Here is a 14,201-nt window from a genome sequence, read left to right on the forward strand (position 1 = left end):
GAGGGAGGGGCCTGACGAGGTCCACATGGATATGGTCAAATTTCCTGGCCGGAATCGGAAACGTTTCCAGGCTTGCCCGGGTGCGCCTGTGGACTTTGGCGCGCTGACATGCCACGCATGCAGCTGCCCACTTCCTGACGTCCTTTCGTAACCCGGTCCACACAAACTTGGCCCCAAGTAGTTTGACTGACACCCATACGCCAGGGTATGAGAGGGAATGAATTGAATCAAAAATTACAACTCTCTGTCGAAAACACTATACTTGGGTTCGTTATCTTGCAGCTTCCGACTGCGAGGGGCTGCCATTCGTTCTCCACAAGCTGCTTAACCACCGCCCCTACGGCAACATCAGACGCATGGTGGACCAGAAGAGTTGCACGCGCAAGAGCTTCCTTGGCTCGTTCAAAGGACTGTGCTCATTGCGGGGCCTACTCAACGGGGTCATTAGCCTTCTTTTTTTCTCAAGGCGCCGTAGAGGGGTTGTCAGAGGTCGTCTGCGTGAGGAAGAAACCGGATGTAAAAATTTATCATGCCCAAAAACTCCTGCAAAGCCTTAACTGTGGCCAGGCAGGAGAAATCCACCACTGCCTGCACTTTGGCGGGTAAGGGGATGGAGCTCTGTGGAGAAATGCGGTGCCCCAAGAAATCGATCTTGGACAGACCAAATTGGCACTTCACAGGGTTAACGATAAGGCCGTGCGAATCAAGACGCTTGAAAACCTGTTAAGTGCGACAGGTGTTCCTCCGGTGAAGGGCTGGCCACAAGGAAGTCATCTAGATAGACAAATACAAAATCAGTCCAGTCCATCAGTCTTTGGAAGGTCTGTGCCGCCCCCTTCAGGCCAAAAGGCATGCAGAGAAATTCAAAGAGGCCAAAGGGGGTAATCACCGCAGTTTTTGGCACATCCTCTGCCCGTACCGGCCCCTGGTGATAAACGCGAACTAGAGCTACTTTAGAAAATATCACGGCGCCGGCCAAACATGCGGAAAAATCTTGAACGTGCGGTCATGTGTGGTTATGTTATTAAGCCGATTAAAATCACCGCACGGCCGCCAAGAACTGTCACTTTTGGGCACCATGTGTAATGGGGAGGCCCACGGGCTGTTGGAACGCCTCACGATAGTGACGCTCCGAGCCCTCCAGCCTCATAAGAGAAAGTCGCGAAAGAGATGGCGTCACTCAAACGACGATTAGCAATGTCCACAAGTAGTCCGTGAGCACATAAAAAATCTGTGGCGATTATCGGAACTGTGATCGAGGCAACAATAAAGTTCCACTACAATTCCCGTCCGTGGAAGCGCACAGTCACCGACCAGGTGCCAAAGTTGGCGATGGGCGAGCCGTTAGCTGCGCGCAGGGCAGGCCGGCATCCACCTGCCGTGTTGTCCGCGGCAGTGGGCATCAGCAGGCTTACTTGTGCACCGCTGTCCACAAGAAAACGTCTACCTGACGAGGAGTCCGTGATGAAAAGCAGCTCGCTTTCGTTGCCGGCGCCCACGGTGTCGGCCGTTGGAGATTCCCGGAGCCTCGTAGGAGCAGGGGGGTGCACAGCGTCGAGCCTTGGCGCCAAACCGCTGATGGAAAAAGCAGATGGCTTTCCCGTGCCGCTTCTGCGATCCCACTCCGGCCACGACGGTCGGATTGATGGTCGATGCCACTTCACCGAGGGTGAAGTGGCCGTGTCGCCAGTAGCACGCGATCCGCTTCTTCAGCCAAACCTTGATAGTCGCCGGTGGCTAAGCACATTGAGTTAGCCAGCGTGGCGCGCGCTGAGGCTGGGAGCTGACAGAGGAATACATGGGAGAAAAGGTCCACTGCTGTTCCGTCGCCGAGTCCGGGAAGGGAAAGAAGTCGGTCTGCTCTCTCGGAGGCCGATAGCGTGAACCGCCTGAGCAACAGTTGTTTGAGCGCGTCGTACTTCCCGCATCGTGGAGGTGCACGCAAGAGAGGCAGCACACGACGAGTAGTCGTTCATTGAGAGACGCCACGACCAAATAATATTTTGGCTCATCTGTCGTGATGCCTCGTAGGTGGAAAAGCGCTTCCACATGTTGGAACCACGAAGCTGGGTTGCTATTCCAGAACTCGGGCAGCTTCGCGGCGTAGGCGGCAGCTGCGAGCTGAGGCGCCGGTCGTGGCGACATGGCCGTAGAAGACACATCTTCGTCTGCTGCCATGAACATTTCCAACGTTGGGGTCAACAGTGTAGCAGATGAGGAAGGAGAACACACGATCGACTGGAGTATGTCTTATATTTACACCCGCATTAATATATGTAACATGCACCCGCCCCCTCCTGTGCACCTGCTGGGTGATATGCCTGGTCCTAGTGCCCGTCTCAGTATCAGGTTTTATTATTCAGATTAAAGTGAATATGTTTCATGCTGTCTTCTTTCTTTCTCATATGTAAAGTATAATAACTGTTTTAACACATTTTAATCATGCTGATCCCTCCCATACACTTAAATAATTTCACTTAATTTCACTTCATGAACGGCAATATGTGAGGGATCACAAGAACGTATTTCATTTACAACTATGTTCATTTCAATGTTATCAAGTGCAAATACTCTTTTTGTCATTATGATGAGTGAAAAAAAAGGCGGGAGTGAGAAATTTTGAATTCATTCTCTATCACAAAAAATACATTTATTTGTGTCTGTACATGTTAGTAATATTTTGATTGTGTGTTAATGCACACTGCACTCTTTTCATCAGTATCACTTTCATACAATTTATTAAAAAAAATCAAATACATAAAGCTGGTCACTGTGACATTAAGTTACCGATCAGCAGTCTGCAATTACAGCTTGCAATCTGAGCCCAATAGCTTTCATTGTTTTTATTATTACTGTTTTTACTATTATTTATTATTAGTATTATTATCAGTCAACTCGTTTCATGGAAATTTACCAATGGTACTCACAAAGAATGGTAATCTTCCAGGCCGAGAGAACAATTGTAAAATTAGCTACAATGGTAGAAGGCTGCACAAGTGTGTTGCATGCCTGCCTCCGTAGCAGGTCTTACACTAAGGGTGTCAGTAATTTCCTTTTCAGTAATTTTAATAAACTTGAGTCTATTTTTTTCTGTTTTGCTCATTTTAAAGGCCGTCATGGCTGGTGCTCATTATGTCATGCGGGTGTAAATGCGTGCAGTTATCGATCAATCTTGTAAGAGTTGGTTGATTTAAAAGTATAATGCGTTGCCCAAAAGGTATGGGTATTCCTCGTTTAGACCAATGATTTAAATATCTAAAAAATGATATGTTTACAGTGAACCCTCGTTTATTGCGGGAGATATGTTCCAAAAATAGCCCGCGAAAGGTGAAATCCGCAAAGTACAATTTAGTCAGCTTTTTTTTTAATGTTTTTCTCAGAGAGAAGAACATTGTTATCGGTAGTTGTTGGCACTCTTTATTTTTTGGTCTTTCTTTTTTTTGGAGAATAGAGAACAGTTCATGGAGCATTCTTCTCCATGAGCTGTCAAAGCCAGTGAGTTTGATTTTATTCTGGTTTGTTCCGCAGTGTTGTTTGCAGTGTTGTTTCTTTTAGTTTGTTTGTTTGCACATTTGCATCCCATTAATAAAAAAAAAAACAAAGTTTTTTTCCCCTGAAAAAAAAAATCTGTGATGCACTGAAGCCACGATAAGTGAAACGCGAAGTAGCGAGGGACCACTATAATCCAATTCTAAATCAAACCTTGTATGTCAGAGTTATGAATCAGACTTGGACTGAATTGAACAGAGGACTCACAGTTGACGGTGATGTCAATAGTTTGGGAATCTGCATCAATGCCGTTGACAGCTGTACATTCGTAAGTTCCTGCTCTGTTTCTGGTGATAAATGGAATGTCCAGGTATTCATCGTCTGTTGCCAGATCCCCTACACACCAGAAGTAAAAGAGAAAGGACAGTTGTTCATTATTGTGGCAAAAAAACAGTTTTATGTTCTGTGCCATTTCTTATCCCCTGGGGGAAGTAACAGCAGTAATAAATAAAAGATGTGGATAACACCTTTCCAACAGCAATTAGGTAATGTGGCGCCCAAGCCTAAATGTTTGCCCACCCCTGGAAGAGACCAATATAACGCAGACAGGGCTGGTGGGATGATCAGGAAAACCACAAAGAAAGAAGTTCAGAGGCAGGGCGAGTTGGCAAATGGAAATCAATTCCAAGACTATATGCTTGAGGGTCATTGATTAGAGTAAAAGAACAATCAGGGAAAGAGTGGGTAAGCAGGAAAGACCTAAATCGTGGCTGCTGCTGATTCGGTAATTGCTTCACCTGAGCAGAGTGAAGAATGAACATGGACATTGGCAACTGTGAAAATGGAGTGGAGAAGTGTATGCAAAAACTCAACACAGAGGTAAAGCATCTGTCTATCAATCCATTTTGAATCCACTAATCCTCACAAGCATGCGAGCGAGCTATCCCAGCTGTCTTCGGGTTATAGGCAGTGTACACCCTGAACTGGTTGCCAGCCAATCGCAGGGAACAGTGCAACAGTCAATGTGGCCCCGAAGCCAAAAGGTTTGCCCACACCTGTATCAGAAGACTGTGTATCAGGGACATAATTGTTGAATATGGTGTACCGAATCCAAAGTCTGTCAGGGATTGCTCTCTACATTTTTTTCTGGTGTGACCTTTCTTTATGCATTCGAGTTCATAATACAGTCAAACCTCGGTTTTCGACCATAATCCGTTCCAGAAACCTGTTTGAAAACCGAATTCGCACTTCCCATCACAATCAATGTAAATACTTTTTAATCCATTCCTAGTCCAGAAAAAAATATTTTTCAAGCACTTTCTATTTTACAGCATAAACTGTGTACACATGTAATAAAAGCAGGTCATTTGGAAAATACTATAAAAAATAACTAATATGTTTTACTTTCAACAAGTTAAACATAAACATTAAAATTAGAACATAAATAAAATCTCTCTTTCTCACGGAGAATGTTGGCACACTCCCAGGTGTCTTTGGGCAGTAGGCGGGGTACATCCTGATGCTAGCCAATCATTAATATTTCAAACCAAGTCACTGCTCGCTTTAAAGTCATACTCTTAACGATCCTAGCGTTGGATTTTTATTTTACAAAATCATTCTGCATTTGCTTCAAGGATGCTGAGCCCGGAACTGCCAGGCAGGAGATTGAGAGGAAGACCAAAGAGGAGGTTTGTGGATGTTGTCAAAGAGGAAATGAAGGTAGCTGGTGTGAGAGAAGAGGATGCACAAAACCAGGTTAGATGGAGGACACTGATTCGCTGTGGCGACCCCTGAAGGGAAAAACCAAAAGGTAAAGAAGAGATTTCGGCATTTGCTGTGCCGCAAATCGTATCTTGGCTCAGACTGTCTCTTACAAACTGCTTCTCGTTGATTAAAAAAAAGGAAATGTTTCTTCACTTCTAATATTTTCTTATATTCCTATATTTGCACTATGTATAGTTTGTGGTACATAGTGGTACCCGACCCCATTTCAATTGCTGCTGTAAACTGCAAATGTCCCTATTGTGGGACTATTAAAGGCTTTCTGATTCTGATTTGTGGCCTTCGTTTACTGAACACATGAGAGGCTTTAGCCACATCCCTGACTTTCTAATGTATTTCATGTTTAGGTGTCATGATCTGGTTGGCGACCAACGGGTGGCGCTGTCGGCCCCGCCTGCACCTGCACAGGTGCTGGTCGTCCCGATCAGTGGCAGATTGCCACATTCGGATTGGCGACCGACGGGTAGCGCTGCAGCCCTGCCTGCAGCCTCGCAGGTGCTGGTCGTTCCAATCAATGGCAGGCAAAAGAACTCCTGGCACGACCATTCGGTGTCGGCTCATTGTATGCATCTGTATTCATTGTATGCAATTGTATGCATTGTGTATGCATTGTATGCTGTGCATGTGTTTGTTTCATCTTGGCTGACTTTTACTCTTGGTTTTTCTTTTGATACTTTGTATTTTTCTGTTCAAATAATTTTAATGTTTTAGATTTTGTTCCTGTTGGGAGCCATTCGAAAACTGAGGTTTTACTGTAGTTTCTGATGCAACAAGCTGGCCGGTCTTCTTGGCTACGATCAATGGTTGGCTCAGTCACCGAGCATAAATCCTATTTCAAGGAGCTAGAAATATATGCTGTTATACTGTATATTTTATACTTTGCTCTATGTAGAGTTCTTTTTCTGAAACATATTTGGCCAGTTGGACAGTTAAAGGACAACTGACACCACCAGACAAGTTGCGTCCATAATTTGTAAAATCACTTCAAATGACTTCTACTGAGCGCATTTTACAAAGATTCCACCGCATATTTCCGTTTTAAGACTTGCGCTGAATATTCATGAAGTCTTGTTTTTGAGTTGATGACGATGCCCGAAGTGACGTCACGGAGGGAACCTCACTGACCAAGAAAGCGACACACAATGCATTTTGGGTACTTTTTTTCATCTGAAAACATCGTGTTGATCGTGAAATTAGAAGGAAAACTACATAAATCACGCAATGGTGAATCATTGTGTGTCGCAGCCAATTGTGGTAACACGCATAAAGAAGGTGTAAGTTTACACAAATTCCCAGCGGACAAATCAGATCATTTCCAAACGAACTAGTACGTCATCTTGTGCATTTTCTGGGCGGTCCATTGGAGTCCAGACGGCTCAAATTGATACGGAAGGACTTCTTTAATCGATTGCAACCAGTAATGCGTTCCTCTATAGAACTACAGTAAAGTCTCGTTATATCGATATTCAAGGGAGTCCGAAAAAATATCGATATATCCGACCCTGTTTGCATGTAATTTTCTCCGTGTGTGCATAGAAATAGTATCGATATAACCAGGACTATCGATATATCCGATATCGATATAACGAGACTTTACTGTATTTGAATCATATTCATAACTGGATGAGTAACAAGAAAGCATCTTCTCTGTATCTGAAGCCCTTGTTTTGATTCTGGAGCAAGGCAGTTTGTGAAGGAGTATCCTGGCGTGATGTCACGAACAAGGGGGCGGGACTTTCTGAATCTGCCCAGTTCCAAGCTCATTTTATGGCAGTTTTGGGGCACTTTAAGTCATTTTTATTGGTGTTTTGCATTTCACTAAAAATATCAGCCAGCGTGTTTTGGGTGTTTTACATGCTATAAAATGTTTTTCTGATGTCACCTTTTTGACCGCCCCCAACCCCCTTCAATTTCTCTGCTGTAAATTGAAAATTTCCCCATTGGACTATAAAAGGCTTTCTGATTCTGATTCTGTTTCTATTGGCACGCATGAGATGTCCCATCAAATAAGTCAACTGATGCAACGGCCATCTGTTTGGTCTTATGCCCAAATGAGCTGCCTGTTGAATGAAACACTCAGATCGAAGTTCGCATTGTTTCGCTCAAAAGTTGTATAGGGGAGGTAGGTCAATAGCGGGTGTTTCTGACACAATGCTTTCTACTTTGTACTGCAACCCCATTTTTTCTGCATGGTGATTGATCATGCAGATTTCTGCGACCTGTGAATCTTTTGGGTCCTTTTCTGATGCCATGAACGGTTACGTTGTTTGATTGATTCAGAAGCTTCTCACGGTGTGACCACAAATAACCAATGAAACAGATTTGATGGAGTTCATACCATCGACTTCTGCGCTGTTGTGTCTGGCAGTGCTTAGAACAGGCATGGGCAAACTACGGCCCACGGGCCACATACGGCCCGTTAGGCTATTTAATCCGGCCCGCCGAACTTGTCCAAATTATAGTAAAACAGTGTCTGAAACTCATGACAAAAAGTTAGCGGACAACAGGGCAGATAACTCTGAAAAGTTGCCTGCCCCATTTTTCACAACTTGAAACACAATAAGATGACTAATCAGATTAAAAAAAACATTGTCACAAAGTATAAAGTTTTTTTTAAATTAAGGATGTACCTACCACAAATGCTACCTTGCTTAATTTTCGGTAAATGTCCATGGCTGTAGATTTTGCTGCGGTAGTCATTTGTCATCATGGTGCACAATGCAACGTTTGCATTGCTTGCTACAAACCACTAAGCCCCTTTCATAAGTCTCACATATACTTTACAGTCACGGTTTAATGTAAATTTACATTTTGTAGTGTCACATATGTTGTTAGCTTCTTTTGAATCTGTCTTCTGGGTTGAGGTTCTGTGCATCTATTTTGGAAAATGATATGCAAATGCACGACCTTATAACGCTTGTGAAAGTCCTGAAGAAAGAAGCAGGCTTCTAATTGGCTGCCGTGCCGAGTATGCAAATTTCAACTGCAGGTAGCCTATGTCTGTGCTTGGCGACGGCACACGTGTACTGTTTGCGCGTGAAGGCGAGGGCGTCAGTGGAGAGTTTGTAGAGGTGGGGTCAAGACAAACCATCTATGATTTGGCGGAATTTAACACAAGTAGGTATTATTGAGCTTGAATATTTCGATGTGTAATAATATGTTTTGAATGTTGAAAGTGATTCCATTTTTCAATAAATGTTGATTTCTTAACTTTGCCCCTTCGATTGAAACTTATTAAAAACAGACGCAATCTTGATAAATCACAGTGCATCTGTTATTTTAATCTATTTCCATTTCCTCCTCCCAGTATCTGCGAAATAGTCTGTAAATGCCATATCTTGCATATTCCTTGAGACAAATTTATTAACTGATCAGGGATATTTTTCACATTTGAAAGACAGTTAATAAATTGGGTTGTAGTGTTCTTACTGTGCTATGAGGTTTGTACACACTACATTTAAAGGACAACCGGCACCATTTTTTTTGTTTCCTACTGACATCAGAAAAACGTTTTATAACATCTAAAATACCCAAAACACGCAGGCTGATATTTTTAGTCAAATGAAAGACACCAATAAAAATGACTTCAAAATGAATCCGGAAATGGCCAGTTTCAGAAGGTCCCACCCCCTTGTTTGTGACGTCACGCCAAGACGTCTTGCCTTGCTCGAGAATCAAAACAATGGCTTCAGATTCGGAGAAGATGCTTTCTTGTTACTCATCCAGTTAGGAATATGATTCAAATACTTCTGAAGAGGAAAGCATACATATTTGCAATTGATTAAAGGAGTCCTCCCATATCAATTCGAGCAATGTAGCACCGAGAAAATGCAGAAGATGGCGCCCAAGCTCCGTTGGAAATGGGCTGATTTGTCCGCTGGGAATTTGTGTCAGCGAATATCAAATAGTTGTCTTGGTGCAACACACAACGATTCACCATTGCGTTATTTATGTGTTTTCCTTCTAATTTCGCCATCAACACGGATCAACACGAAGTTTTCAGACCAAACAAAGTACCGCAAAATGCATTGTGTGTCGCTTACTCGGTCCGGGGCGGTCCAAACGTGACGTCACATGGGGATCGTCATCAACTCGAAAACAAGACCATGAATATTCAGCGCAAGTTTTAAAACGTAAACTATCGATATATGCTGTGGAATCTTTGTAAAATACGCTCAGTCGAAGTCATTTGAAGTGATTTTACAAATTATGGACACAAAGACATCTCTCTGTGCCCAATTTTCTACCTGATTTTCTCAATAACATTTCATGAATAATTATGTGTGTCTTCTGCCATATTTAGTATAGCTTGTATAAGATTCTCATTCTTGGAGTAAACTAAGTGCATCCTTCAAGCCACCTGTTAGCCTCGATACATTGATTACTGGAGACTTTGTGTCAACAGATACATAAAAGCTACGATTTTTTGGGGGGGGAGACTGAAGCCTCGTTGTCACACCAAAGTCTCGGTACTGCCCGTCTGCTGAAATAAATAAGCTGTGTGTGTGGACACACTCGTACTCAAGCAGCCATTGTCTGTAGATCATTGGTGTCCAGAATATTCAGCAAATAAACCCTTCAAGGTACTGTTCATTGACTGCAGCCTGTATTTGGATAACCATAATCCTCATCATCCAAAACTAATGAATACACAGAGGAAATAAGGCCCCGTGCTCCAACAGCACACTGGCTGGAGATACACCATATTGTCCAGCCTCTGACTATGTGGATCTCAGCTGGCTGCCTGTGCACCATGGGTTTTTACACAGGCTGAGGATACCGTATACCGTGGTGTGCTCCGCTCTTTCGAGAGGGGGAAGGCGGTGGGTCTATATGCCCCTTGGTATTATGGAGTAATCCATTTTTGTGTTTGGAAAAATACCGCATAGTCCTGGTGGGTATGGTGTTCAACTCATAAAAGTTTATGTTGTCTGTGATGGTGTCGGGAAGTGAATTATTGTCATTGTTATGAACTGAAAAAAAAAAACACCTAGTTGATTTGAATCAGAATGAGAATCAGAATCATCGTCATTGCCAAGTATGTAGAACACACATACTGTATTCTGTGCTGTAGTCCACTCTTCCAAGAGGGGAAAGGGGGTGGGGTGTATATGCCGCCTTGGTTTTGACATAAAACAAGTCCAAAATGTTATTGTCTCTGGTGGCACAGGTTACACCAGGCATGGGCAAACTACGGCCCGCGGGCCACATACGGCCCGTTAGGCTTTTCAATCCGGCCCGCCGAACTTGCCCAAATTATAGTACAAACAGTGTCTAAAACTCATGACAAAAAGCTAGCGAACAACAGGGCAGATAACTGAAAAGTTGCCTGCCCCATTTTTCCCAACTTGAAGCAAAATGAGACCAATCCCAATAAGAAACATTGTCACAAAGTATAAAGTTTTTTTTAAAATCAAGAATGCACCAACTACAAATGCTAGCTTGCTTAATTTACGTCAAATGCGCATGGCTGTAAATTTTGCTACAGTAGTCGATTGTCATTGTGGTGCACAATGCAACGTTTGCATTGATTCCTACGAGCCACTAAGCCCCTTTCATAAGTCTCACGAACACTTTACAGTCACAGTTTAATGTAAATTTACGTTTTGTAGCGTCACATATGTTGTTAGCTTCTTTTGAATCTTTCTTCTAGTTTGAGGTTCTGTGCATCTATTTTGGAAAATGACATGCAATTGCACGACTTTGTAACGCTTGCGAAAGTCCGGAAGAAAGAAGCAGGCTTCTGATTGGCTGCCGAGCCGAGTATGCAAATTTCAACTGCAGGTAGTCTATGTTTGTGTGCTCGGCGACGGTACACGTGTATTGTTTGCGCGCGAAGGCGAGAGCGTCAGTGAGGAGTTTGTTGAGCGCGCGGTCAGGACAAACCATCTATGATTTGGCGGAATTTAACACAAGTAGGTATTATTGAGCTTGAATATTTCGTTGTGTAATAATATGTTTTGAATGTTGAAAGTGATTCCATTTTTCAATAAATGTTGATTTCTTTGCCCCTTCGATGGAAACTTAAAAACAGACGCAATCTTGATAAATCACAGTGCATATGTTATTTTAATCTATTTCCATTTCCTCCTCCAAGTATCTGCGAAATAGTATGTAAACGCCATATTCCTTGAGACAAATTTATTAACTGATCAGGGATATTTTTCACATTTGAAAGACAGTTAATAAATTGGGTTGTAGTGTTCTTACTGTGCTTGTACACACTACATTTAAAGGACAACCGGCACCATTTTTTGTTTCTGTTTCCCACTGACATCAGAAAAACGTTTTATAGCATCTAAAATACCCAAATCAGGCAGGCTGATATTTTTAGTTAAATGAAAAACCAATAAAAATGACTTCAAAATGAATCCGGAAATGGTCAGTTTCAGAAGGTTCCACCCCTCTGTTTGTGACGTCACGCCAAGACGTCTTGCCTTGCTCGAGAATCAAAACAATGGCTTCAGATTCGGAGAAGATGTTTTCTTGTTCTTGTTCTTCTGAAGAGGAAAGCATAAATGTTTGCAATTGATTCTAGGAGTCCTCCCATATCAATTCGAGCCATCAATGACAGCAATGTAGCACCCAGAAAAAGCAGAAGATTGCGCCCAAGCTCCGTTGGAAATGGGCTGATTTGTCAGCTGGGAATTTGTGTCAGCGAATATCAAATAGTTGTCTTGGTGCAACACACAACGATTCACCATGGCGTTATTTATGTGTTTTCCTTCTAATTTCGCCATCAACACGGATCAACACGAATTAACACGAAGTTTTCAGACCAAACAAAGTACCCAAAATGCATTGTATGTCGCTTTCTCGGTCAGGGGCGGTCCAAACGTGACGTCACATGGGGATCGTCATCAACTCAAAAACAAGACTTCATATATTCAGCGCAAGTCTTAAAACGTAAACTATAGCTATATGCTGTGGAATCTTTGTAAAATACGCTCAGTCGAAGTCATTTGAAGTGATTTTATAAATTATGGACATAACTTGTTCGGAGTATTTCCGGCCCAAACACTCCCTCCAAATGCTCCTGGCCCGGCCCCTCTGTCAAATTTTAGAACCCAATGCGGCCCGCGAGTCAAAAAGTTTGCCCACCCCTGGGTTACACCCTGAATGAATATTGTAGGGAAGATGACAGAATCCTCACAGATTATTAGCAAGGCGTTGGAGCTCTATGGTTGCAGCCCGTTCAACGGCAGTCATCTGAGCATTACATGCTGCATCACCATGAGCCAACGGAGGAAGGTACATTGTCACAGCTGTGATGTGTGAGAATTCGCTCTGGAGGTAGTGTGGCCAGAGGTTCATGGGTCGAAGCATAATGTCCCGGCTGCAAAGTTTATCTTTGATGGTTATATGGGCAGGATGAAAAGGTTTCTTCAGCTGTCATCTGTACTTATTTGAAGGTGTCGGACGTTTCGCTTCTCATCCAAGAGGCTTCGTCAGCAAACAAAAATTTGCTGGGACCTCTGGCCCAATGTATATATGCCCCTACTGTCCAACGGTGGCGGTGCCAGACCTCTGCTATGATAGGTCCCTGCTCGAAGGTCGGGGGGAGCAGAGGACAATTTCCTGAGGCTACACTGATTGCTTCTATTGTCCTGACTGATGATGGTCTACGACTGGCCCGATTGCCCCATTTGCTCTGGTATCACATCATCAGTATAACTAAGCCTATGTGGTCTAAGAAGACTGTTGTAATAATGATCCACATTAAACCTCACCCGCACCAGTGAAGGGTTTTGCTGTTTTATGAAAATAGCTTATTTTACTCCCCTTTCAAACCATCTATTTTCTTTCGCTAAGATTTTAACTTCATTGTCGTCAATTGAGTGGTTGCTAGCTTTTAGGTACATAAGTACTGCAGATTGAGGCCCACTAGTATTATCACTGCGATGTTGATAAACTTTGTCAACATCGCAAGGATTGTTTTTTATCGCTGTCAAAGGATGTCTTTTTTTGAGAATGTGTTTGGTCTACCAAATGTATTGCTCTTGACAATCTTCATTTTTACAATGCATTGAATGAACTACATTACTTTGTTTTTCATTTAGCACCCTATCTTTTGGATGCACTAATGTTTGTCTTGAAGCGTTTATCGGTTTGAAATAAGTAGGAATTTTGTGTTGCTAAATGATCCTTTGTAGTTTTTCAGAAACCCCTGCAATGTTAGGTACTGCTACTCCTCTCCTTTCAGCATCTTCAGGATTTTTGGTTTTATTCCCTATTGTTTTCTTTTGACATTTGTTAAAAGACCACTGAGGGTAACTGATAGAACATTTATATACACATCCGTAAACATCCAATGTTATTTCATTTCTAGTTTAGTCTGTATATGGATGTGTGTAGTTTATTAGATAACTTTGCATATCTGTCGGGTACACCGTTATTAAACATCTGTTTCAGTCTGATATCCTGTTACACCCTCCTCGTCGCTGATAGGCCCGGTCGATATGATGTCATCACTGCTGTATGATAAAACCAGGTGAAAGGGGCGTCTCTCTCTCTCTCTCTCTCTGGGCCTCCTCAACCGACCTCACAATGTCCCTGCTGTCTGCAAAATTAAAATAATCTCTTTTGTTCAACACCTTGGTTCCTGCTGATTTTACTACCATCTCCTAACACCGTGAAGAGCCATGAACCAGAGGGAACGATCATTTATAAACCCAACAGTAACCACAGTTCGTGAGTGCTCTCCTGACATGTTTGTTTGACGTGTTATATTGGCAGGATTACACCATCTTCCATTCAATAAAACAGCCAGTCGCCCTCCTATTCTGTTATAGTTCTGTGTTCCTGTCCGCACGTACGACTTGGAAGACTGTGTGATCGGATGTGAGAGCTGTTAACCATGGCAGGCTGATTGAACACTTTAAATTGTCCCAAGGTGTGAGTGTGAGAGTGAATTATAGTCTCTGTCTCTG

At 42.9% G+C, this 14,201-nt stretch overlaps 1 protein-coding gene across 5 annotated transcripts in view; it reads right to left on the bottom strand.

Moving 5' to 3' along the window:
• Positions 1 to 14,201, bottom strand: part of ntm (neurotrimin) — a 79,877-nt gene that overhangs the window by 17,187 nt on the left and 48,489 nt on the right. For 4 of the 5 annotated variants that reach the window (XM_089016855.1, XM_089016852.1, XM_089016850.1 and 1 more), the window contains one exon: positions 3,757 to 3,885. The exons of the other annotated variant lie outside the window; for it this stretch is intronic. In XM_089016855.1, the coding sequence (XP_088872981.1) occupies positions 3,757 to 3,885 (129 nt within the window). The remainder of the gene's footprint in view (positions 1 to 3,756; positions 3,886 to 14,201) is intronic. 5 annotated transcript variants of the gene reach the window in all.

Source organism: Hippocampus bargibanti, linkage group LG16, assembly GCF_051943395.1.
Source record: "Hippocampus bargibanti isolate YZ-2025 linkage group LG16, ASM5194339v1, whole genome shotgun sequence".
In the NCBI taxonomy this organism is placed as follows: Eukaryota; Metazoa; Chordata; class Actinopteri; order Syngnathiformes; family Syngnathidae; genus Hippocampus; species Hippocampus bargibanti.